The 25,352-nt window shown below is 41.3% G+C and overlaps 1 protein-coding gene across 3 annotated transcripts in view; it reads left to right on the forward strand.

Moving 5' to 3' along the window:
* Nucleotides 1-3,234: 3,234 nt before the first annotated feature.
* Nucleotides 3,235-25,352, forward strand: part of ppp2r5ca (protein phosphatase 2, regulatory subunit B', gamma a) — a 24,141-nt gene continuing 2,023 nt past the window's right edge. Inside the window, exons 1-13 of one of the 3 annotated variants that reach the window (XM_033643012.2) lie at nt 3,235-3,423; nt 11,520-11,719; nt 15,167-15,277; nt 15,562-15,654; nt 16,077-16,207; nt 16,305-16,364; nt 18,301-18,409; nt 18,760-18,813; nt 19,011-19,181; nt 19,290-19,417; nt 22,363-22,464; nt 22,649-22,721; nt 24,709-24,825. In XM_033643012.2, coding sequence (XP_033498903.1) covers nt 3,330-3,423; nt 11,520-11,719; nt 15,167-15,277; nt 15,562-15,654; nt 16,077-16,207; nt 16,305-16,364; nt 18,301-18,409; nt 18,760-18,813; nt 19,011-19,181; nt 19,290-19,417; nt 22,363-22,464; nt 22,649-22,721; nt 24,709-24,825 — 1,443 coding nt within the window. In that variant the 5' untranslated portion in view covers nt 3,235-3,329. The remainder of the gene's footprint in view (nt 3,424-11,519; nt 11,720-15,166; nt 15,278-15,561; nt 15,655-16,076; nt 16,208-16,304; nt 16,365-18,300; nt 18,410-18,759; nt 18,814-19,010; nt 19,182-19,289; nt 19,418-22,362; nt 22,465-22,648; nt 22,722-24,708; nt 24,826-25,352) is intronic. The other 2 variants (XM_033643015.2, XM_033643014.2) reach the window with 2 other exon arrangements.

Below are 25,352 nucleotides of genomic sequence, written 5' to 3' on the forward strand. Positions count from 1 at the left end.
TTTACTTTCGTCCCCCGTGGTTCTGTGTTTATGTCTCAAAGTCGGCAACTCGTCTACCAAATTTTCGCACTTTCCAAGTTGTTGTTCTGACTTAATGGCTCTTGCACACCAAGCTGATGGTCAGCTGTTGGTCAGTGTTGGGCCATCGTTGAGCTTCTGTCGCCCCATTTTTTGGGGTGTGTCCAGCACCAGTGGCACTATGTGGCCCTCATTAGCCTGTTGAATCGGTATTGAATCTGTGTCAGAAATGGCTGAGCCTGTCAGTGAATGATAGTGCTCTGATTGGCAGTTCAGCCCGGTGCATGAGAGGAGAAATGGAAGTGAGGAAAGGAAACAAACATAATTTGTTCTTTAAGCATCAAGTTTTGTTGTTAATGTGCGAACTGGCTAACTTCTGTCTTAAAACTGCCCTGTCTTCTGGTTTCACTTTTTGATGAATGAATACAGACTAGTCACGAACATCACATAGGTTTACATTACCAAAGGTTTATGACAAAATTACTGGACGATACCGACTCCCGTGTGCGCATGGCGAGAGAGGAGAGGGAGAGACGCTGCGCTGCTGCCAGAGGAGCCGCTGAATGAGTTCCCTCTGAGCGATAACTCGCCAAAAGAGTCTGAGAAGTTCGGGGCTGTTCATAAAACATTCAGGATGCCACAGTTTATTCCACACTACTGAAGCTGCTCCTCTTTTTGGAACCAACGCGGAGTCTGTAATAATTCTGCTTTCAGCCATGCTTGTTGTTGCTGTGGGTAACTGTATGGTGTCAGTATGTCAACAAGTCGAAATATCGCAAGTGTCCCAACATGAGATTTTCACATCATGTTTAAGTTGGTATTATAATGAACAATATAATATGGCACACCCCAAGTGTAACTTTGTAGGCCGAGACACAGGTGACATGAGTCAGTAAGCCTTCATCACCACCATTATTTTTTTTGTTGTGTCAGTTTGGTGTGTTTGGGCCTCAAGGGGGCGTTCACATGAATTTTCCCAGTTGGGGACTAATTTTTCCGATCACTGGGACACCACATGAATGCAGCATTAGTCCAACAGCATTAGTCCAACTTACCAACTCTGTCTGTGGCACAAAACTGCAAGACTATTTGTTCTTGCTGAAGACATAGATCTCTTAAAATGGTTCACATAGGCCTACATATTGTTCTTTGAAGGGCTCAGTAACATCCTAAAACAGCAACTCAGTTGTGTCGCATTTCTTAGAGACCATTTTGAGTTGCATATGAATACACATTTGGTGCATTAGTGCGTATTTATGACATCAGGAAGAGGTGTGTGTGTGTGTGTGTGTGTGTGTGTGTGTGTGTGTGTGTGTGTGACCCAGAAACACCTACAAAATATGTGTTCATAGTATTTAAACAACATGTGCAAGGGTGTTGCTCATAGCAAAAATGGCTGGATGTGGCACAGAGTAATAATGTATATCACACTACACTGCTAGCAGGATTTGTTGCTGTTTTATTTTGTGCTCTTCAAAAATATAGTGTAACACCAATAAGTATAATCTTTTGTCTAATAAAAATCCAGAAGGAGTCCTGGGGTATTTCAGAACCGGCACACACTCCTACCCGGCCTGCCAGTAGGAAGTAAGTGGCAGCTTTCAGAAAATACCGGCGCCCGTTGTCATGGCTGTGGAATGTAATGGCACCTCTTGGAGAGGCTTTGGCCCCTCAGTGAGAGAATGCCAAGTGAGAACTGCTTAGTGATACACTTGGCCTTCCTCTCCTCTCCTCTCCTCTCCTCTCCTCTCAATGAACTTATTACTACACCTGCTGAGCCAAAAAGGAACTGCCAAGAAATATTTTTACTTGCTAAAATAATCCTGACACATATTTTTTGGGTTATATATCTTTCACACATCAGGCTATTTAGTGCACAAAATTAACTGTCATTTAAAACAAGGCGTTCAGACCCCAAAATAACACCAGGATTTGGTGCACAGTAACTGGTGGGGCAATGACATGACATTAATCACCACTCATCAGTGGACTCTTAATTAATTAGCTGTGTAATAATTGTCTGACATTGTTCTTTGTTGGAAAACAGCAGAGTCTCTTTGTTATGAAATGACTGTGAAAATGCTGTTGAACCCCACTGATTTAGAATAAAAACCCCCACTCTGGTTGGCCTTGTGATGCGAATGTGGTTTCACTTCGTGTGTCCTCTGATGAATCACATGAAGCCAGGCACAGCTACTTCATTATGTAAAGATGAAATGCAGATTATATGCATCTGTCGCCTTGGAGTTGGACTTATTTTGGTGTACAGATTCTTAGAAAAAGGTTTAGCCTCAATTCACATAACCTAAACACTCAAAGTGTTACATCCTGTGACATATACCTTGTGCGATATTTATTTTTAAACAAATGTCGACGTCGCCAGATGAACTTTCAGACAGGCTGCAAAACGCAGCTCAGAGCTGCAGCAGTTTCCTATGTCGTGTGCCCGTGCATTTATTTTTCTGTCCTCTCACTTTCATTTCCTGTTTACGGCTAATTTTGTTAAGCACTTGTACGTCACTCAGAATAACATAATGCAGCAAATTCTGCCATTGCCCCGAATATTGTGTGAGTCATAAAGCCCTCGCATGAAATGCATTATGTGAAGCTGCTGAAGATGGTTGATTACAGCTTCATTTTGTTCTTATTGGAGAGCACCAAATCTGATTTATGTCTTTTTAGCTAGATCTAATCATTTATTTGATTTCATATTAATTTTTCATACTCAGGGTGACACCATGCCACACGTCCACAAGGCCTTTATCCTGTGTTCCTCATTGAATCCAAAGATTTTAGGCCCCCTCTGACCCTGTCCTCCACCTCTCTTTGATAAAGAACCATGCAGGGATGACAGGAGGAAACAATGAGAGACTTTGAAGATTCAGCCAGTGCCTCTCTCTCAGAGTAAGTTATTTCCAGCTGCTTATCCTAAGTCAGATTATACTGAAACCCCTGCTAATGGTTAAACTGTGGAGAGGACTTAAGTCAATCTGATCTAAGATCAGTAGCAGGGCCTCAGCGTCACCAGAGACCAGTGAGTGAGGAGGAGGAGCCAGACCAAAAAATTCCAACGCACGTCCCGCCCCTTTGCCCCCTCTCAGCCAATCACCGCCCCTCTCCCCCAGCAGCCTCTGCTGTCATTGCTCCAGAGCTGCCCGACTTGAGCCAATCACCTCGCTCCTTCGGTGCTTACATCACTAACTAGCCAGTTCCCTCCAGCGGCAGAGAGCTTCATTTTCTGATCTGCTTTTGTGCTAAAATGGAGGCTGGCCTCTCGCCCTGAGTGGATCGCCTTCCTGGTTGAGGTTTAGATGTTGACATGCAATAAATCTGGAGACAGGATGGTTGTGGATGCACCTAACTCCAATGGGCCCTTTCAGCCGGTGGCTCTTATGCACTTCAGAGGTACGTAAGGACATATTATTCTTCCTGTATTGTCCCAGGGTATTAAGGAGAGAGACAGAGAGCTGTGTGTTGCTGTGCTCCTGTTCCCCTCCACTGGTTACTGCTTGGTTAGTCAGCATTCAGACGTTAGCGATAACATCATTGTTCGTGCGCTATGGAGAGCAGCTCTATTGTATTTAAAAGCGAAGTGAGGTTTTGTTATATGTGCGGCTTATGTGCATGACTGTGAGACACGGGAGCTACATAAAAATCAGGTTTTACTAGCTAGCTGCTCTCTGCCCATCCCCCCGCCAAGCTAGTGATGTCAAAGGAAGTGAGGTCATAGCCTAGGGAAGGGTCTTCTCCTTCAGTTTTTCATGTGTTTGCGTGTAAATGTGTGTTTCTGCATTCATGTGTGCATTTATAAACGGTAGCATTTAAGGAGAAGCTAAAGAGGAGTGTAATGTCTCCCCCCCTTCACCTCCTGCTCAGCTGCTCTACCCAGCCCCAGCGTTTTTGTCACACTCCAGTTCATCTGGGCACAAATTGGTCATAGTGTGTAGGCTGTGGACTGCCAATGCTCTGCAGCAAGCAGCCCCCCGACTCCCATCTCCCCACACCCTTTTTTCCCTTGAGACCAACATGCTCGGGCACCTTTTCCCCCAGACAAGACGCAAGAAACTCAATCTGAACGTGCCTCTCAAGTATGTCTGTCAACAAAGCACCGCTGTCAATATGACCCAGCCACAGCAGCAATGTTTCGGGATTACAACATCGGGCTCGGCCTCTTGGTGTGTGTACAATGTACTCAGTCATGTTTGAAAGGCCCAGCCTGTTACCACTGTACTCGGGTGCAGCCCAGCGTTAGATGAAGCCTCGGGCAATTATTGATTACACTCTATTGAGCCACAGAGGCCACTGCCTTGAATGACAACTCAGTGTTGGGGAACAATCAGACTCTCTCTGCCTCTTTCCTCTCATTGTGCGTCTCTCTCATTCTGACCCTGCTCAGATGAAATGCCTTGTATCCAGATCTTTCCACATTGTGTCTTAATTCAGTGGAAACAGATTGCAATTTACTCCAGGCATCTGAATGTGTCTCAGTTTATCGTTTGAGAAACTACGTAGAAGCGTTTTTCACTTCCCTTCTCACGTTTGATTTTGTATGTGGGGAACTGAAACTACTACTGAACCAAAGAAATGTATAAATGTTCATTTGTACATGCACATGGATGTGAGCAGGATCGCCTCAGATAAATATTTCTAAAGATGTAGCATGTCTAGGACATTTTTCTGAGTCTCACACATGACAAAAATGTTCAGGTGGCCCTTCAGCGTTGTTAGGAACGCATTTGCGTTTTCACCACACCACCTTTTTGGACACATGAATCCCTGGCCACCTCTGAATCACACTCCAACATTTCCTCAGTATGTTTAGGGTGCAGTCATGCCTGTATTTAGACCCAGGTTTATGTCGCCGAAGATACATTTTTGCACCATGTATCAAGAGAGCCTGTGAATCTGTTTCTTTCAGATGCAAGACATCATTTTAATAACAAGCACCGCAAAGCACTTTTGTCAGATGCGAGGAAGCCTCCAAATTGCAGCAATGAATGTGTCTCAAGTGTGGCAATGATGCATACCTTTTAACTATTTCCCAACAACACATGGGTGATGATTCATGAACCGTACTTTACCAAGTACATATCTTGGATGCAGTCTCAGGTGTTGCAGCCAAAAGTGCTTTAATGAATGAATGTGGCCAACCTAGCTGCTCATATGCCTTGGAAACTGCAGCACACTGTCCCTCCACATGGCTATAAATAGTTATCAGTCAATGTTTACATTGATCATAACATACTGTCGATAAAGCAGATTGCCAAACCAGTCCTAACTCCAGACTCGACTGGCAGCTGTTCATTTGACCCATTTACAGAGAAAAAGTAGAGACTGTTTCCAATGTGACTCCGGTTATTTATTATCTTTGTTTTGAACAAGGAAGGGGGGGGGGGCATTAAGATAAATCTTTCTCTGTTCTCCCACAAGACGTGACACTCGTGCGTGTGCAGGCGCATGCTTGTTCCCCTCCTAAGGCCTCTGTTAGCAGCATTAATAGACTTCACATTGTGGTTAACATCAATTTTGGGATCACAACACTGGGCCTTTATCTGTTACACAACGACCCGCTGGATATTTCAGGAGTGTACAGAAACTTTATAACACAGGCAGACGGACTTATGTAAGAGGAGCAACGCAAGTCTGACACAGTCAGGGGTGCAAGGCATGGTAGCACATTCCAGCGCAGCTTCATGTCCCAGTGCAACCAGTACAAGTGACAAGTATGTTACAACACAAACCTTAAGCCAAGTAGATAGAAAGTTCACAGAGTTGAGTGAGTGAAATATACACAAAAAATAAATGGTAATCTAATCCTTCTTGCTGTTGGTGCTCTAGTTGTCTCTACCAGTCCTCTGGGATGAAACTGGTGCACCTCTGTTGACCTAAAGCCTAGTTTCCACCAAGCAGTCGGGTTCAGCTCAGTTCATTTAACATTAAAATGTTTATTGTAGCGTTTCCATCGTCAGAAGTTGTGGATGATGCCAATAGAACTGTTCTGTTAAGGTACTTAGGCCACGTTCCCACCAACCCTTCCAATGCCTTCGATAGTTTACTCTTAAAATTGCACATAACCCGTACTGATATGTATCTAAACCTTAGATTTGTTTTGCGTTTCCACTGCAGACGGTCCTCTTAATGTAGGCGGGGTTGGTATCAGATAGCTGTGTCACTGCTCCGTCTGGCTCTCGCTGTATATCCTCTTCACCAGCGATGCAGAGGAACATCTGCACCTCGCTGATGGCCCACGGAACGGGGTTGCGTGACATTTTCAGAACAAACAGCACAGGTTGAAGTGTGTAGAGCAGGGTGTAATGCTGGTGGAACGCACAGGAATGACACTCTGCCACTATTTTTGCTTAAGGAAGTAAGGAATACATTTTTTAAGCACTTGAAGATCTAAAAGCATCTGTCCTGCAAGAGAGACAGTTAAAACAAATGGAATGGTTAGGGTTGTCATATTGACATTTAAGATGTGTGGATTGAGTCACGACGTCGGCGCCTTTGAAAAGGTGGCAAAACTTATTTTAATTTTATAGTTATAGTTGACTGATGTATGTAAGTTTGCCACTACAGTAAAAGTAAGCGTTCTCTATCGACCAATTTAACGGACTGCGGAGTTTCTAGCTCCAACGTTCGGAGTATCGGATCAGTGTGCCTCATTCTGAAACATGCTATATCCACTTTGGAGACAACAATAATAATACAAATGATAAATGTCTTGGATGAACCTCTCTCTTATGTGTTTTTAATCAGGCGTACTGGCGCTCCCACTGTTTTTCCTGTTGTGACAGTGACAGTGCTCCTGGCCGCCAAATCTTTATGGAAATGGCCGTTAATGGCAGCTCACACACTTAGCCTCTCTCCTGTGGAATTCCCAACCTCTCACTGTCATCAAGATGAATTGGCCGACTTGAAACTGACACTGCAGAAGCGCGCGTGTGTGTGTGCACGCGTGTGTGTCCGAGCCAAGTCTCCATTATGTCTGAATAGGATACCTCTCTTCTTACCTAGAATCTGCCGATTTGCAAGAATGTCAGGCAGTTGTGTTTTGTCTGCGTCCTCCTCTGGCCTTTGTCGCTCTTTGTGTACATTCATTGAAATAAGGGCATGGACGAATAGGTTTAGCTGGTTATTATTTTCCTCCGTGTCTATATGAAGTTTCCCCAGCAGTGATTTCCTTCCTATTACACACCTGCATGAATGAATTGGCAGAATAATTTCATGCCAGTTTGTTTATTTGCTCATTACTTTCAGTCTAATTAAAACTAGATAGATGGCAGCAGCGCAGCACACAGAGACCAAATTAATTTTTCTCAGAATAATGTGTTTGTACATATCTGCATTCATATAGCATGTTTGCAGTGCTCTGATTTGTTATTATTCTCCTTTTTTGCCTCACTTGAACCCTGTACCAATTCATAAATCATAATTTGTCTCACAACTTAATTTTCTTATCTCAGTAATTGGAAGAGTTCTGCCTACAGGTTACAGTACAGTCGTAGAAGGGAAATGAGATTCATTCCCTTTGACGTATATGCCATGAACATATCTGATCTAATTCAGTGCACCCGTGGCGCCAACATCCTCATTCATGTGCAGACAGCCTCCAAGCCTCAGTGCCAGCCAATAGTTAATGCCACACCCTTTACTGATTAGTAATTATAGGGTATAGAAAAGTGACGCTTTTGGGGATTATGCAGATTTGCTCACTGTGTTACCTCGTGTCCTGCTCTTGCATTCAGAGTATAGTATTTAATTTCACAGAGTACCTTTTCTAGAGCCCTTCTGGTTGCAGAAATACAGTTTTCTTAATGTAAAGCCACAGTAGGTTTCCTGTGCTCCTTATCTTCTATCAGATACACAGCACAGGTAACCGGCAGGGACACTAATGACATCATAAATATGAAACTAACCACATTTAGGTCTGTTTTGTCGGTGCAATACAAATCACTAGCAACATCTTGATGTGACAGACTTCTTATCTACATCGCACACAGCTGCTTCTGTCAGTTAAATGAACCCACTCCTGAGTTTAGCGACGGACTATGTTGACGTTATGGATTTGCCTATTTTATTACAGCCGTGGCCGGGCTTGTGCAGAATCAAATTTCAGTCAGGGAAGAAGCTTTAGATAACAAAACATGTCTGTTATTTTATTGAGAACTATCTAATCTATGAAGGGAAGTAGAGGTTATTGAAATGTATTTTCAACTGTGAATTGGAGTGCCTTATTTGCATGGTATGGTACAACACCAGATCAGGTCTCAAGCTCTTCTCTTAAGAAAACAGTGGTTGAGTAAGTGTCAGTCTGTTTTAAGTGATTTATTTTTACTGGCCTGGCTGCAGAATTGCATCGGGCCTCATTCACAAACAGTTCACAGGTAGCCAAATCTGTGCTTGAACAAATGTTTGATGCACAAATCTGGGAATGTTTTCTTACCTGAATTGGTTGGTACTCTGCATACAAATTTAGATTTGCCTCAGACCATGCGTATGCACAAATGAAGGCCCGACTGTCTTAGAAAATGCAAACACACACCGTTAAACTAAATGCATAACATTAAAAGCAGGTTTTAATAGACATTATTTGATGCCCTTTCATCCTCAATTACTGTCCTAATAAAAATATTTGACTGAAAAAGTCCTAGAGGAGTGAATGAGAATGCTCATATTGGAATTTGTTTGGTATTCGTTGTCTTTATTAAATCCTTCTGTAGTGATGGCTGCTCCCACCAGTTTTTAGTGCCATTGAATTATTATTATTATTATTATTAATAACAGGCATCCAGGGTATTAAAAAGATTCTGATCTGCCTCCAAGCAGGTGTTAAGATGCCATATCTAGCCTTGCTGGAAGATATTGTAGCATGTACCTTCACAAGAGAACACGTCTATAGAGAGCGATATAACATGTTCAAAGACACTGACCTAAAGTAATCTCTTTTAATCATCACATATAACCTACTCGGAGTGTGTGGGGGTGTATTTATCTGCAGACTCTGGCTTCTTTGTGTATTTTTGTATGATTTTGCTGTATTCTCGACGTTCATGGCACAGCCCACAGGTGAAGTCAAGACTTTATAAAAAAAACGGTAGTTACCAGGTGCCACCGCAAGTATCTGTCGAAGAGAAAGCTAAGAAAATCATGGACATGGCCCCATGAAAAAGCAAATACAGTGAGGTGAAATACCAAGTAGACAAAGCTGGGGAAGGACTGACAACTACTGCATAGTATACTTTAAAAGATCCAGTGTGTGGGAACTAAGCGGGATTTATTCTTCCGCATTGAATTGACGCTGTACCCTATGCCGTGGACTGACGTGCACCTCCTCAGAAATGTAACTACAAGTCGTGGCGATGCAGACCTCTTGTCTACTTTTGTAAGCTGAAACCATTTCCCTCAGTGGAAACAGAGCTTTTATTTACTTAAATTTCACAGATAAGAACCAATAAATTGTGAAGACAATAAAGCCTCCACTAAAATAGCATCTTAAGTCTTGTGTGTGATTTATCCTGGCTTCATATGAGTAGAGGAAAAGTACGCTAGCTGCTAGACTAATTTATACAATGTAAAATGCCATAGGTGTGTGCTAATAACGTTAGCATGTTATATTTGTTTGGAAAACGTTTGTAGTTTAAGACAGTTGTTTTGTTTGTGAACCTTGTGAGTTGTAATGGAGCCAAATTATGTGTCGTTACCTTTGTTAAATGTTGCTGTTGTTCCTGGCTTTATATGAGTAGAGGAAAAGTCCACTAGCTGCAAGGCTAATTTATACAAAGTAAAATGCCATAGGTTTGTGCTAAAAACATTAGCATGTTGTATTTGTGGGGAAAACGTGTCCAGCAAAAGACAAGTGCTTTGTCTGTGAATGCTGCGAGTTATAGTGAAGCCGATGTGCGCTTTTGTGTTTGAAACTGTTGCTATTAACCCACGTTTAGTGTGTGTTTGGGGTGTGTTATAATCAACTAAACTTTATAGCACTTCACAGAAATGCTGACTAGTGTTTTGGAGGTGTAACTGCAGAGTGACACAGACACACCACCGTACAAGTATAAATACTCACAATGGTGTAGACCACCTGCCTAGACTATGGCGTAGGCTCTGCATAGAGCTGACACACATACAGTAGCCCAGATCAGACAAACCAAATACTCCAGATAGGGCCATTCATGTTCTCACACTGGCCACTGTAGTTGTCTTGCACGCTTGACACACAGGAGAAATTTCAGTTCTCCAACCTCACTGCTGGATGCCACCAAATCCTACACACTGGACCTTTAAAGCAATAGTTAACATTTTGATAAATACACTACACTTTACTTTCTTGGAGAGAGTTTGATGAGAAGACTGATCCCACTCACATCTGTCCATTAAGTATAGGGCTGTAGCTGGGTAGCTTAGCTTAGAGGCTAGAAATAGGGAAAACAGCTTACCTGGTTCAGACCTGTGACAACATAATTAACAATAAGGTATCAGGTATGTGTCATCAAGTGAGCTTTAGAGGTGTTGGTAGGCAGATTGTTACCTTTGGATAGAGCCAAGATATTTCCAGCCTTCATGCTAAGCTAAGCTGTATGGAGCTTCATATTTAAAGGACAGATAAGCAGTGTATAGCAGCGCAGAAAGCCACATGTATTTTAGATGTCCAGATCAGGATTTTATTTTACTTTAACGTGTCATAATAGCGATGAAGAATGTGTGAAGATTTTCCTCCATTGTGATGATCAAAGATAAAAACCAGACATCATAAGTGAGAGAAACAAGCTACATCAAAGTTGTGTGGCATAACTACATAATTACAGTGTCAGTATGTGTTATTACTGCTCCACATGAGCAGGTAATTTGGAGCAACCGAAATGGATGTTTCCCCTTTGTCTTGTCATGTGTGAAGCGTTGCCTCTGCCAGAGATTGTTTGTTTACGAGCCTGTGCTCTTGAGTGCCCGGGTGGAAATTGAGTGAAAAGAGGAAGTCCTCAAAACCACCATGGACAAATATAATGACAGACTTAAATAGCTTGGTTTCCTTTTATAAAAACATCTTTTTTCTCTCTCTCTCTTTGTATTTGCAGCGAGTGTGTCAAATGGCTAGACTGTGACCATTCACCTAGTTCCCAAATCCTTCATCCTCTTCTCCCGTCTCCATCCTGTCTTCTTTCCTACCACTCTGCGCTGTGGTTATCCTCCCCCTGGGCTCTAACTATCTCAGCCTTTCTCTCAATGCACTTTAGTCTTCATGACTCATTTGCCAGTCTTCATCACTCTCATGCTGCCTAACATTTCTTTTCTCTATCGCATTGGTGTCATCCTTGACAGTTAAAACCACCCCCGCCTTTCTCTTGTGACCCTTCACTCTTTGAACACAGCTCCTTCCTCCTATATTCTCAACTGCTTTATTGTATAGCATCGTTGAATCTCTTTCGGTCATCTTTGGACTCTTGTCTTTTTTTTTTTTTATTCTCTTGATCCACCTCACCTTACCCCCCTCTTTGTCTCCTCAGATGTGGCCCCCGCAGAGCAGGAGAAGCTCTTCATCCAGAAGCTACGGCAGTGCTGCGTTCTTTTCGACTTCCTGTCCGACCCGCTGAGTGACCTGAAATGGAAGGAAGTAAAGCGGGCGGCGCTGAGCGAAATGGTGGAGTACATCACCCACAACAGGAATGTCATCACAGAGCCCATCTACCCGGAGGTGGTGCACATGGTCAGTCAAACTGCAGTTGGGGTTGTGTTTGCGATAAAAGCTGGAGATGAGGGTGAAACTCGGGCCGAGAATAGGGGCAGGCTGTAGCTGTGGGACAGAGCTGGTAGGCTCGGTGTCCCAGCTGATGTGTGATGTTTGCTGATGCTTTATATTGCCTTTCAAAATATTATTTCATGAACTATGTGGGTTGGAGTCAAAGAGGAGAGGGGAAAGACACAAAATGTATTTTTCCTCCATGAACTCCTCCAAAAGCTGGAACGATCTGCATTTCATGTTTAACCACTGAACTGGACATCTAGAGTCATCATCAGGTCAAAATCAAATTTGTCCAGTAATCTGGTTTATGACTGAATACCTGCACAACTAATAACGTTATGCTCGTTCGAGATGTGCCAGGCCTGAGCAGAACTGATCACTGGCGATAGGTGATCACCGCACAATACGTGTTGGTTAGATTTGTGTCTGTCCTGATCTGGACTTGCCCTGACATCATGTACATGTGGGCAACAATAACCAGGGCATGATGGGAACACCTTGCTATTGCATGATTAAAGAGCTGATTGGTTCTTAGTTTTGACCACAAACACCATGGCTGCATTCAGCCCTGACAAAACACACTGCCTTCTAATATAGCCGGGTTTAATTCAGGTCAATTCCATTCAATTCAAAGGGGCTTTATTAGCATGGAAAACATGTGTTAACATTGCTAAAGCACATGTAAAATAAATGCACATATTGTTTGTAGTATATGTGTAAAGATCTTCCATAATTTGGTTTCTATGCACATCACTGTTGAATGGGTAACACCTCTGATTTGAAAATGTACCTCAAAGCCCCTTCCACACTGTTTCAGCATTGCAAAACTCTGCATACCCTTGTTTCAGAAATCCTAATGTTGTGAAATGAAGGTATTCTGTCATTTAACATATCTTGTATGGTTAACAATAATAATAATAAAGATTATTCATGTAGCGCTTATCAAGACCAGCAATTATAAAGTGCTGTAAAGCAGACTGAAAAAGAACAAGGCTACACGTAGCCTACAGAGTGACATAACAGGTTGTTAGTGTCTCTGACTTCCTGTATATTCTGCTGCTATAAGGCTTCTGGAAACTGTTAATCTTAACGTCAGCCGCCCCATCTCGTCCAATTTCCAGGTGAGGCACAGACATCTCGAACAAGCTTATTCCCATGATCCTGAGTTGCACTTTGTTTAGTGCTAATTAGCAAATTTTAGCATGCTAACATGCTAAACTAAGGTGTAGACATTACATGCTTAATATTAGCATGTTAGCATAGTCAACGAGAGAGTGTCTTGTTTCCACTTACGTATATGTCGGAGACGAGGCAACTGGAAGTACATTCATTCCCATGGTAATCTCCATGATATCTGATGTGCCTGCGAAACTCCTCCCTTCTGTAATATTATGGTCCGAATTTTGCCTCAAGTACATTAAGAAACTTTTGCAGCAAATTCCGGAGAGACCCTATGACAGTGTGCTAGCTTAGCCAACAGGCTGCTAACTAGCTAACAGGCTATTTCCTTCAATTCAGTTGCCTGTGTTGTTTGTCAAGTGAGTTTTTATGATTAAAAAGAACTTGTGTATATCTAGTTTCAACACATTGTGAATCTGAGTAATGTTATTCTGCAAAAATATGGTTATACGTTATATACAGGCAGATTGTCATCATGACTCGTTCAGCCGTTTATACGTCTTTTTAATTAAATGAATGAAATATTTCACAAAACATGCACACACATTTATTTGTTGCCTTGCAATATTAGTCCTGTCGTTGTCCCGGTAATGTTCGAAGTGCATATTCCAAAGTACTGGATAGCGAAAAACAGAATTAGCCTCTCCCCCATGGCTACAGGTAGTTTCTATCAGGTTTCTATCCGACCGTAAAGAAATGCACTTTTTTTCACTAGAAGCATCATCCGTATAATTACAGAATTACGGACACCAGTTACATATGTAAGTAGAGACGAGGTGTTAGGGTACCGAATATGATGTTAGCATTTAGCTCAAAGGCTGTGTCTAAATACAGCCTCACAGAACCTACTATTGTTCAACTTTTAAAGCCAGCAGTGCACTTTTTAGCATCAGCTTTTCACAATCCTGCATTCATACTACAGTTTCCTTAGAATTGGCCTTCTCAGCGAAGTCTCTCCACTGGTACAACGGCTGTGATGATGAATGTTTAACTTTCAGCAGGAGCGACAGAGATTGTGTGAAATCACTGGAAAATTTGCCTCACCTTTGTTTTACAACTAAAGTTTACCAGCAGAGAATTTGAGCAAACCAAAATGATCATGATGATAGTTGTTCCGCTTACCGTCTCATCACAGCCTTAAGTGTGCAGAGAAATGAAGCTATAAACACGGCGAAGGACAGACAACAAACTATTATCTTTTCATCATCAAAGAAAGTCAGCAGCAGAATCGCACCAATCACAGTTATGACATTTCCATTTACGGTTTCCATTGTGGAGTTAATGCACAGTCATCTTCACAGCCTGTTCTGGGTTGAAGTGCAGCACAGTGCAGATAGTCTATCTACCTTGTAGCCTGTCTTTTAAAACAAGGCTCCCAGTGTTTTAGTAGGCCACCTGCACTGTCCCATGATCTGCCTGGCAGGGAACAGCAGCCCACAGGGGAGTCATTTGACACTGTGAGAGACCAGAAACACAACACACTTGAATTATTGCGGGCCCTTGGAGGCCAGTCGCAAGGACAAAGTTTAACATTAACCTAAAAAAGGAAAAATAATTTTAGAATACCTAGGCAAGGATGCTTCACAGACATTTACAAACACAGCTCAGATGTAGTCAGATGTATCATAGACTCTGAAAACAGATTTTTTTTTAAAGAATTGACAGATTTTTTTGGAAAATAAATCATGTAATGGCACTAACACATGTGCCTAATCATTTTTCACAAGACCTAGGAGCTGAATAAATGAGCCGTACTCCTCATATGACACCAGCATTTATAATCGACCTTTAACTTAATGTGCCAGACTGTGTGGAGACTTGTCCCAGTGAGGCTGTGCTGTAGGCCCCAGGAACAGAAATGCTGCTGTTGCTTTGATTGCACAATGTGTTTTTAAAAGTTTTATTTGTCAAGGATTTCTCAGCTCAATGTAGATATGTTGTGTTGAAAATGGTGTCAGTCTTTTGATGTGGTTTTGCTTTTGGTTTTGCCGTATGTCATGACGGGAAACATTTATTCAAGAGTGGGAAACTTCTGACAGGAAGTCCAGGTCTAGCTGTGTGTTTTTTTTGAACTTTGTGAAACTGAATCTGGGTAGAGATTTTGGCATCAGTGTGGTCTCAACATGAACTTAAAGTTTGAGTTATAAAAACAGCAAAAGGAAGTTATCTTTAATAACCTACTGTCCAGTGGAATAAACATTCACCGTATCATTTTCACTTCTGTTGTTCCAGTTTGCGGTGAATATGTTCAGAACATTGCCTCCATCGTCCAACCCCACTGGAGCGGAGTTTGATCCAGAAGAGGACGAGCCAACACTTGAAGCTGCATGGCCACACCTCCAGGTTGACATTTAAGTCATTTAATCATCTGCAGAACAGTTAAGAGGTTTTTAAACGGTTGTTCTCTGCGTAGAAGAGACTGCCAGCATGGCTGACTTGTGCAGTTCAGCAGTTTCTGAAGTTTACAGAACTGCATGTCTGTAGCAGATTTTAAATTGTGTGTTTGGTGTTAGAGCGTTTGCCTCAACATTGTGCAGCTCAGTGCTAAATTATGCACACTTTGTCCCCATTTTGTCTGAATTCCTTCTCCGCATTCATTCCTCTTTTCTCTTTCTTTTCTGTTGCAGCTCGTCTATGAATTTTTCCTTAGGTTTTTAGAATCGCCTGACTTTCAGCCTAACATAGCAAAGAAATACATCGACCAGAAATTTGTTATGCAGGTAAGAGAAGAACATTTTTGCTAAACTCTCAGACCATATAGTCAAAAAAATGATTATTGACCCTTTGCTAAGCCCCGCCCCTTTGTGGTGGTATTTTTGGAAAAATGAAATAGTGATTCCAGAGAGAAGCAGACAGAGGGGTCTACAGTCTGTGTTTGAAGGATATATCCAGGATGTCAAACTGACTCAGCAGCAACAACAGCTTAAAAAGATAAAGGTAGTTAGAAACGCTCAGTGTAGTTAGAAAAACTCTCTGGAGCACAGATGTGTAGCTGTCAGGCCCCGGTTGGAGTTGGCTGACGCTACGCCATGATTGGCCAGTCTGCATTCGAGGGGCGGGACTCAGCCACAGGTCAATTACAGGACACAGTTTACACACTGACTGTCATTATGGTAACTTCTCACTTCTCTTTTCATCGTAGCTCCTAGAACTATTTGACAGTGAGGATCCCAGAGAGAGAGACTTCCTCAAAACTACCCTCCACAGGATTTATGGAAAGTTCCTGGGGCTGAGAGCGTACATCAGAAAACAGATCAATAACATTTTCTATAGGTAGCTGCAGCTCTCTCATTGCTTGGCTTATTTTTAAAACATGTATACCAAGATAGATGGTCAACGTATTAATCAATTGTTTTGTTTGTTCTTCCAGGTTTATCTATGAGACAGAGCACCATAATGGTATAGCTGAACTACTGGAAATACTTGGAAGGTACGGCCTTAAGCTAACATTACAAGCTTTGTGGCTGTCATACGACTTAAACATGTCCATCAGCACTTCCCTTTCATAATAGCACACCATGAATCTTTCATTTTTGTCCCAAATGCAAAAGCTTCCTAATTATCAGCTGTTTAATTCAATTCAAGCTGTTAAATCAAGCCAGCAGGCATGGATGGATTACTGAGCGGGCATACCGGGCACAGGCCCAGGGGCCCAAAATGTCAGGGGTCTCCCTGGGCTTCCTTTTGTAAATGTCACTCAAATTTACATGTACTGACCAGGATAAGACTCAAAATGATCACAAAGAAACACAAAAATGACACAAAGAGATGCAAAGGAACTGTGAAGAGACACAAAATAACAGCAAAAACAAGCAAAACAACCATAACATGACACAGAATGACTAGAAAGCAACACAAAACGACCGGAAAAGTCACAAAAACACCTCAGTAGGACATTAAATATTGTCAAAGAGACACAAAACGACTACAGACAGACACAAAATGATCCAAAAGAGACACAAAATGACCTAACAGAGACAGTAAGTGTCCTAAGAGGCTCAAAACGACTACAGAAAGACACAAAATGACCTCAGAGAGGCACAAAATGACTAGAGAAAGAGACAAAATTACCCCAGACACAAAATGACTACAGAAAGACCCAAATTGACCTTAAAGAGGCACAAAACGTCTATAGAAAGACACAAAATTACCTCAAAGAGACAAAAAATGACGTAAAAGAGACACAAAATGACTACAGAAAGACTCAAAATTACCTCAAAGAGACAAAAAATGACGTAAAAGAGACACAAAATGACTACAGAAAGACTCAAAATTACCTCAAAGAGACACAAAATGACTACTGAAAGACCCAAATTGACCTTAAAGAGGCACAAAACGTCTACAGAAAGACACAAAATTACCTCAGAGACACAAAACAACTACAGAATGACTCAAAATTACCTCAGAGAGACACAAAATTACTACAGAAAGACTCAAAATTACCTCAGACACAAAACGACTACAGAAAGACACAAAATTACCTCAAAGAGACACAAAATGACTACAGAAAGACTCAAAATGTCCTCAGAGACACAAAACGACTACAGAAAGACACAAAATTACCTCAAAGAGACACAAAATGATGTAAAAGAGACACAAAATGACTACAGAAAGACTCAAAATGTCCTCAGAGACACAAAACGACTACAGAAAGACACAAAATGACCTCAGAGAGACACAAAATGACTACAGAAAGACTGAAAATGTCCTCAGAGACACAAAACGACCTCAGAGACACAAAATGACTACAGAAAGACACAAAATGACCACAGAAAGACACAAAATTACCTCAGAGACACAAAACGACTACAGAAAGACACAAAACGACCACAGAAAGACACAAAATTACCTCAGAGAGACACAAAATGACTACAGAAAGACTGAAAATGTCCTCAGAGACACAAAACGACTACAGAAAGACACAAAATGACCACAGAAAGACACAAAATTACTTCAGAGACACAAAATGACTACAGAAAAAATCAAAATTACCTCAAAGAGACAGAAAATGACCTTAAAAAGACACAAAATTACTTAAAAGAATTACAAAACAACCACAATGAGACTTGGTACAACCCCAAGGCAACCCAAAACAACCAAAATAGACATAAAATGACCTCAAAGTGATACAAAAATATGTTAATAAGACACAAAATTACCCCAAATGACTACAAAAGACCCTAAACAACCTCAAAGGGACACAAAGCAACCAAACAGTCCATGTGTGTTGCTCATATGAAGGAGGGGTGGTGGGGCCTTGTGTGTATCTGTGCCCAGGGGCCCATTGTTTCATAATGCACCCATGATGCCAAGCAACTGTTCAGATGTTCTGATAACACTTCTGTGGGGGGTTTTTCTCTCCACAGCATAATCAATGGATTTGCCTTACCACTAAAAGAAGAGCACAAGATTTTCCTGTTGAAGGTTTTATTGCCTCTGCACAAAGTCAAATCACTCAGTGTCTACCATCCACAGGTGAGTCTGTCCAACACAAAAGGAAGCCTTTTAAATTTTCGGTGAAGTTGAATGGCAAGAGAGACAAAACACGCATAACATAACATGACATAGCAAGTTATTTACAGGTCACATATTTTAAATATGTATTGAAATATTCGTGTCCAAACCTGCTTTGAGCGTACACGCCTCCTCCTTTCAGAAGAGCAGCAGGTCTTTCTGCAGGTTTTATTGAAAACTGGTGTTGCATGTTCCAGCCAGTCGGTCCCTCAGGCATTAACAAGTCCCCCATCATGTTACCTTTTAGTTTGCTTGCACATAAATTCAAATACTTTGACAGTTTAATGATTGTTTGTTTATGTGTTTTGCAGCTGGCCTACTGCGTGGTGCAGTTTTTGGAAAAGGACAGCACTCTAACTGAGCCGGTATGTCAAACAAAAAGACTTTTCATTTTCTTGCTTATTTGATGCTCAGATTGATTTTAAAATTTAAGATTGGGTCTGTTTTGGTTTGCTGTGCAAGATTATGAATTGCTTAATCAATTTTTGTGCAGCTTCTATCCCCTTATCCTCCCTGATTGGTTATTCATCACCATCATTTTATTTCTCCATCATCACATCAGGTGGTAATGGCTCTGCTAAAGTACTGGCCAAAGACTCACAGTCCCAAGGAAGTGATGTTCCTCAACGAGCTGGAGGAGATCCTGGACGTCATCGAGCCATCCGAGTTCGTCAAAGTGCAGGAGCCTCTCTTCAGACAGCTGGCCAAGTGTGTGTCCAGCCCGCACTTCCAGGTAACCGACGGGTGATGACAGTCTTATCTTCATACCTCAGGGAGCAAGTTATTCAGGTGGAGTGGTGGCAGCTGTCGGTATATGCCTGACGGAGGTGTTTTTATGTAGGTGGCGGAGAGAGCTCTGTACTACTGGAACAACGAGTACATCATGAGTCTGATCAGCGACAACGCAGCAAAGATTCTGCCGATAATGTTCCCTGCTCTGTACCGCAACTCTAAGACCCACTGGAACAAGTAAGACACTCAGATTTAGTCTTCACACAGGCTGTGCTAATGTTCTTAAATGCTTCACACTGCATGTCACGCCAGCTCACATTAGATATCTCTCAAGTGTGTGTAGATATTTGAGCTTATTTAGACTTACTTCTCATGAAGAATCTCTAAAAGGTGGTTTATCATCACTTTAAGTGCATGTTTTACTGTATATATCTGCAGATCTCCTTTTTATACACAGCTTAGGTTTGCAGCTTTTAATGCACACTAAAAAACTGAAAAAATAATCCCTGCACACCTGAATGTGTGACGGGTGCGTTGGAGGAAGATGCAGTCTTGACACAGTGAGAAGAACTCCCGCACACTGTCGCGCTTACTGCTAACGTTTCAGTTTGCCCGACCTTCATCAGGTATGTGGGCAACATCACAGCACCTCCACCTATACAGCACATACACGTAGGAGCTGCCTCAGTCATTCAAGCATCCAGCCAGAGGACTACAAAGGCTGGTTTGACTGATAACCACCTTCAATTTACTCAAGAAAACAACATTAAAAAGATTAGAAAGATACAAAATGACGCAATATAATAATACTAATTAATCTTAAGCTAATGTTCATGTAACTTCAGAGGTCTTAAAACTAGAAAAGAACAAGAGAATCTGAGAGCAAACATCTGTTCACAAACTCTCACACAACTGCTGTATAATCTAAGTCTCATTTATCCAGTCAGCCCTCTTCAATGTTGAAATGAGAGTCCATTGACAGTTCAGTTCCCCATCAAAAAGGGCTGTCTGTTCGGAAAGTACTGAGCATACGACTGGACAAATGAGTCTTGGATTATACCTAATGAGATGTGTAAAAAGTTTGAAGCAGTAGGGGCGTGCCATATCATCTCGTTCATCTCAATATTTCGATTTCTTAACATATTGACGTCATACTGTTACCCATAGCAACAGCAAGCATGGCTAAAAGTAAAATTGTTACCGACTCTGCGGTGGTTCCAAAAAGAGGAGCAGCTTCAGTAGTGTGGAATAAACTGTGGCGTCCTGAATGTTTTATGAACAGCCCCGGACTTCTCAGACTCTTACAGTGAGTTACCGCTCAGAGGGAACTCATTCAGCGGCTCCTCTGGCAGCAGCGCAGCGTCTCTCCCTCTCCTCTCTCGCCTTACGCACATGGGAGTTGATGTCATGAAGTGATTTTGTCATAAACCTTTGGTAATGTAAACCTACGTGACACTTGCAGCTCAACAAAAAAACTACACATATGTGAATGTGCGATAGTTGTGGTATCATAACAGCCTGTCACAGGTTACAGCGTGATGATTAGAGGAGAAAAGGCAGAGCATAAAGGTCCAGGTGGAAAAAAATAACAGCTCAGTCATTTAGGATTTTACTAAAAGAAGGCAATCACCTGTTGATTTATATTTTTTTGGGAGCTGTTTAAGCTTTTTAATTTGTTGTAGATTTTATTTTGTTGAACTATTAATATTGTATATAGAATCTGAATCTCACTCTGAGTTACTGTTGTTTATAAACTGTAAAACTTTTTCACTTATTAAAGGGATAGTGCACCCAAAAATGAAAATTCAGCCATAATCTACTCACCTTCATGCCGAGGGAGGCTCAGGTGAAGTTTTAGAGTCCTCACAGCACTTCCGGAGATCCCAGGGGAGAGGAGGTAGCAATACAACTCCGCCTAATGGAGGCTTACGGCACCCCAGATTCAAACGTCCAAAAACACATAATTGAAACCACAAAATATCTCCATACTGCTCGTCCGTAGTGATCCAAGTGTCCTGAAGCCCCGACATAAAAAGTTGTTTGGAAAAATGTCATTTGAACTCTGTTTTTAGCCTCATTGTAGCCTGTAGCTCTAACTGCCTCTCTGTGCACTGCATTCATGTGTGTGCGCTTGCGTGAGACCAGCGAAAGTACATGAACACACATTAACGCAGTGCCCATGTCTCACGTTTTTCCAAGCAACTTTTTATGTCGGGGCTTCAGGACACTTGGATCACTACGGACGAGTAGTATGGAGATATTTTATGGTTTCAATTATGTGTTTTTGGACATTTGAATCTGGGGTGCCGTAAACCTCCATGAGGTGGAGTTGTGTTGCTACCTCCTCTCCCCTTGGATCTCCGCAAGTGATGTGAGGACTCTAAAACTTCACCAGAGCCTCCATCAGCATGAGGGTGAGTAGATAATGGCTGAATTTTCATTTTTGGGTGCACTATCCCTTTAAGATTTTAATTTATTTTTTTTTACTAATTTGCCATGTCATCAAGAATATCGTTACCGCAAAAATACCCTGAAATACCGTGACATTATTTTAGGGCAATATTGCCCACCCCTAGTAGACAGATGTTTTGATATAGTTTTGCTCTTGCTAACTTTTTGGATTCTTCGTTCAACACAGGCATGCGAGAAAATATGTTTTCCTCATGAATTGATAAACAAATAGTCATTTGGGGTGAGGAAATATTGCTTTTAAAGTGTTACAGACCAAGGATGTACTATCGTTTAAATACATTAACATAATTGCCCAGTTATTAGTTATACAGTAACATTTATATATTTTATGTAGTAAAAATATTTTGTTTGATAGACACTATAAGGAAGATGAAAAAAAGTGAATAATGGCATATTGATGAAGGCTTTGCAGAACAGGGAAGATTAATTAATTATATTTTGTTAATGGATGATTGAGGTAGCTCTGACATGTACATACAGTATATATGAAAGTGTTGTGCTGCTGCCCACATAGCTGATGAAGGTCAGACAAGCGGAACATTGCAATTATATAAATATTTCAGCAGTGAGCAAGACAGTGTGGGAGTTTGTCTCATTGTTTTTAAAAGTGCAAAAGAAAATCAAGAAGTCTACTAATCGATGAAGTAGTTTTTTCACCTTGAACTCAAGTTGCTTTACATTAGACAGAAAATAATGTTGTGTGTTCACAGGACCATCCATGGCCTCATCTACAACGCTCTGAAGCTTTTCATGGAGATGAATCAGAAGCTCTTTGATGATTGCACGCAGCAGTTCAGGGCTGAGAAAAACAAGTAGGCACCAAAGAATCTTCTCCCACTCTGTTAATGTTGTTTTTTTTTCCCCCTTAACATTGACATCTGAGTGACACATAATTGCAATCAGCCTTAACGCTGCAGCTAAGTAAGTGTTGGGATTCACATTTGTTAGCGGAGTGGAACAGATTAAAGACGTGAGCTTTGGTGCTTTGTTCAACAGAGAGAAGGCAAAGTCAAAAGAACGTGAAGAGGCTTGGATCAAGATCGAGAACCTCGCCAAGTCGAATCCACAGGTGAGCAGCGTGTGCAGTCATCTAACCTCACCTGTCTTTCCCCTTACTACCACAGTGTGTGTGTGTGTGTGTGTGTGCCCGCGTGTGTAGAACTAATCTTAATGAAATAAGTGTCTTGTATTATCTGTAGCTAGTTTTGTTGTTGACCTGTAGTTCCCTTTCCATCTTATCCCATTAAGGACTCCCTTTGTTCCTACTATGACTTGGTAGTTAATAATTTTCTAATTACACAGCTGGTGAAGATGGAAAGAGCGTGATGAGTGGTCGTGATCTATGAATGTGATTAGTGGTGGCGAATGGTTGAATCAGACAGCTCTAAAAGGCTTTCAGAAGAATTATTGGATTCATTAAAAGAGAAATTATATACAGAAACTCCCCAGAACTGATTTTAGTATTCCACTGTATAACAGTGTTAGGCATTGAAGAAACGGTTCAACATTTTGGAACATACACACACACACTTTCATGCCAAGAGTTGGATGAAAAAATTGATACCACCCTCAGGTCTGTATGATAAAGATGAAGCTACAGTCAGTAGCTGCTAGCTTAGCTTAGCTTAGCACAAAGACTGGAAACAGAGGGAAACAGCTACCCTGGCTCCTTTCAAAGGTAACAAAACCTAATGAAATCCTAATTCTTGGCTGGGTACAATAACTAAAACTGTATTTGTTCTCTCCGTGACGTTGCCTGGCAACCAGTGGAGACTCCAGGAAGTCTCTGCGCCTAGCCAAGAAACAAGCTGTGTTCAGTATCGCATACTAACACACTATTCATACTAAGTTTGATGTTGAATTGATCCTTCGCTTAGTCCCGCCCCTTGAACGCAGACTGGCCTATCATAGCGTAGTATCGGCCAACTCTGACCAAGGCTCGACAGCTACATGGCTGTGCACCATAGGTTTTCATACAATCTTTTCAAAATTAATTTACAGGCTGCTTTTGTGGATTTTGAACTTAACATTTTTCTTGGTGCTTGTGTATTAATGATACTCGTTACCTGGAGAGGTTGGAAAAAGATACACGTTTCTTCCCTGTTCCAAAACCAAAATCAGACCCTGAAAAGTGTAGGGTTAGCTACTGAAGATATAGCCTACTGAATGTATACACATGCTGTTTTGATTTTTAATGATTATAACAGTGAAACAAAGACCGACCCTGCTGTACAGGAAGGGAAGCAGGGAAACTTTGCTGATATTCAACCAGCTGTGTGTCATCACAGTGCGTGCAGATGACCAGTGTTTGGCTTCCCCTGGAGATCCCCACCCATTCGGTGGTTAGCAGCACAGGGATGAAGCCAAACACCGTTCATCTGCACACACTTTGCCCTTAATTTCATTGTCCTCTGTCTCGATCACCAGTGAGGTGGTGGTTCACTTTTACACTGTTATCTGTAGCCTATAGTAGCCTTTGACGTCTTGGATATGTCCTTCAAAAGTAGATCCTCGCTTTTTGTTTTTCCAAAAATATGATAATACAGTTTTTACTATTGTTGGACAGAGCCATGCTCACTGTTTCCAATCTTTGTGCTAAGCTAAGCTCCAGCCACATACAGCTTTTAGAGTACAGACCTGAGAGTGGTATCTTCTCTTCCAGCTCTTAAGAAGAAAGCAATAAGCATGTTTTAAAAAAATGTTGAACTGTTCTTTAAAAAGTGCAACAAAATTTAACATTTTCAATCCAAACATGCCAGTGAGTTGATTTTTGTTTTTAATTAAGTTCAGTGTCCCCAGCCATGATGTTCTCTAACATCTTGCGACACATTCACTTTTTTATAACACTTTCTTTAAGTCCCATAAAAGATTGAATGTCTTCAATCTTTTTGAGTCTAAACCTCGACTAGCGCATCAGACCTGAAAGCTGCAGTAGATCAGAGCCTCCTTTTCCCATTAGTCGAGAGCCTCTTGATTCATTCTTCTTTGCATGCGACTTAAAGTCTTTTCTCCATCCTTTTGTGTTCTGTTTTTGTTTCCCTTTCTTTTCAACATAGTTCTTTATGTATGTTGATTCCTCTGACCTCAATAGTCCTGTAGCAATGGAGACGGATGTCCCTTTGATAGAAGATGTTCAGAGGTTAAAAAAGACAGTTGAGGAGGGCGCGACTCAGGTAAACCTGGCTTTCTCTCTGTCTCTATTCATCTTTCCTCTTATAGCCACTCTATATATTAATAGGCTTGTGTGTTCCTAAAGCTTGCAGTCTTCTAACTGAAGCTACAGTAAATATCATTGTATGCTTTATGTATAAATTATAATCTTTGTTTGTAGTGTTTTTGCTTTTTAATCAACCTATTAGCAAAAAAGAAACAAAAACAAATCTGGCTGTGGACTCAACACTGGAATCAAGAGCTTTCTTTTCTGTGTGCCTGCTTCCTCCATGCATGTGATTTAGGTAGTGTGGAGCCCCAGAGTGTTCAGTGTTGTATAAATAAATAAGGTCCTACAAAAGAAATAACAGTATTAATAGATTTTGTAAGATATATATGAATGAACCAATAATTTGTGATAATAATGTGAAAAATTCTTACAACTCATTCTATTTAGTGAGATGTTATTAAACCTGGGCAGAGTTACTTGTTTTCTTTTTAAAACATGGGAAGAAGGCAATGACCAACTTAAAAAGGAAATTACCCCAAA

The sequence above is a fragment of the Epinephelus lanceolatus genome, chromosome 15 (genome assembly GCF_041903045.1).
Source record: "Epinephelus lanceolatus isolate andai-2023 chromosome 15, ASM4190304v1, whole genome shotgun sequence".
Taxonomy (NCBI): Eukaryota; Metazoa; Chordata; class Actinopteri; order Perciformes; family Serranidae; genus Epinephelus; species Epinephelus lanceolatus.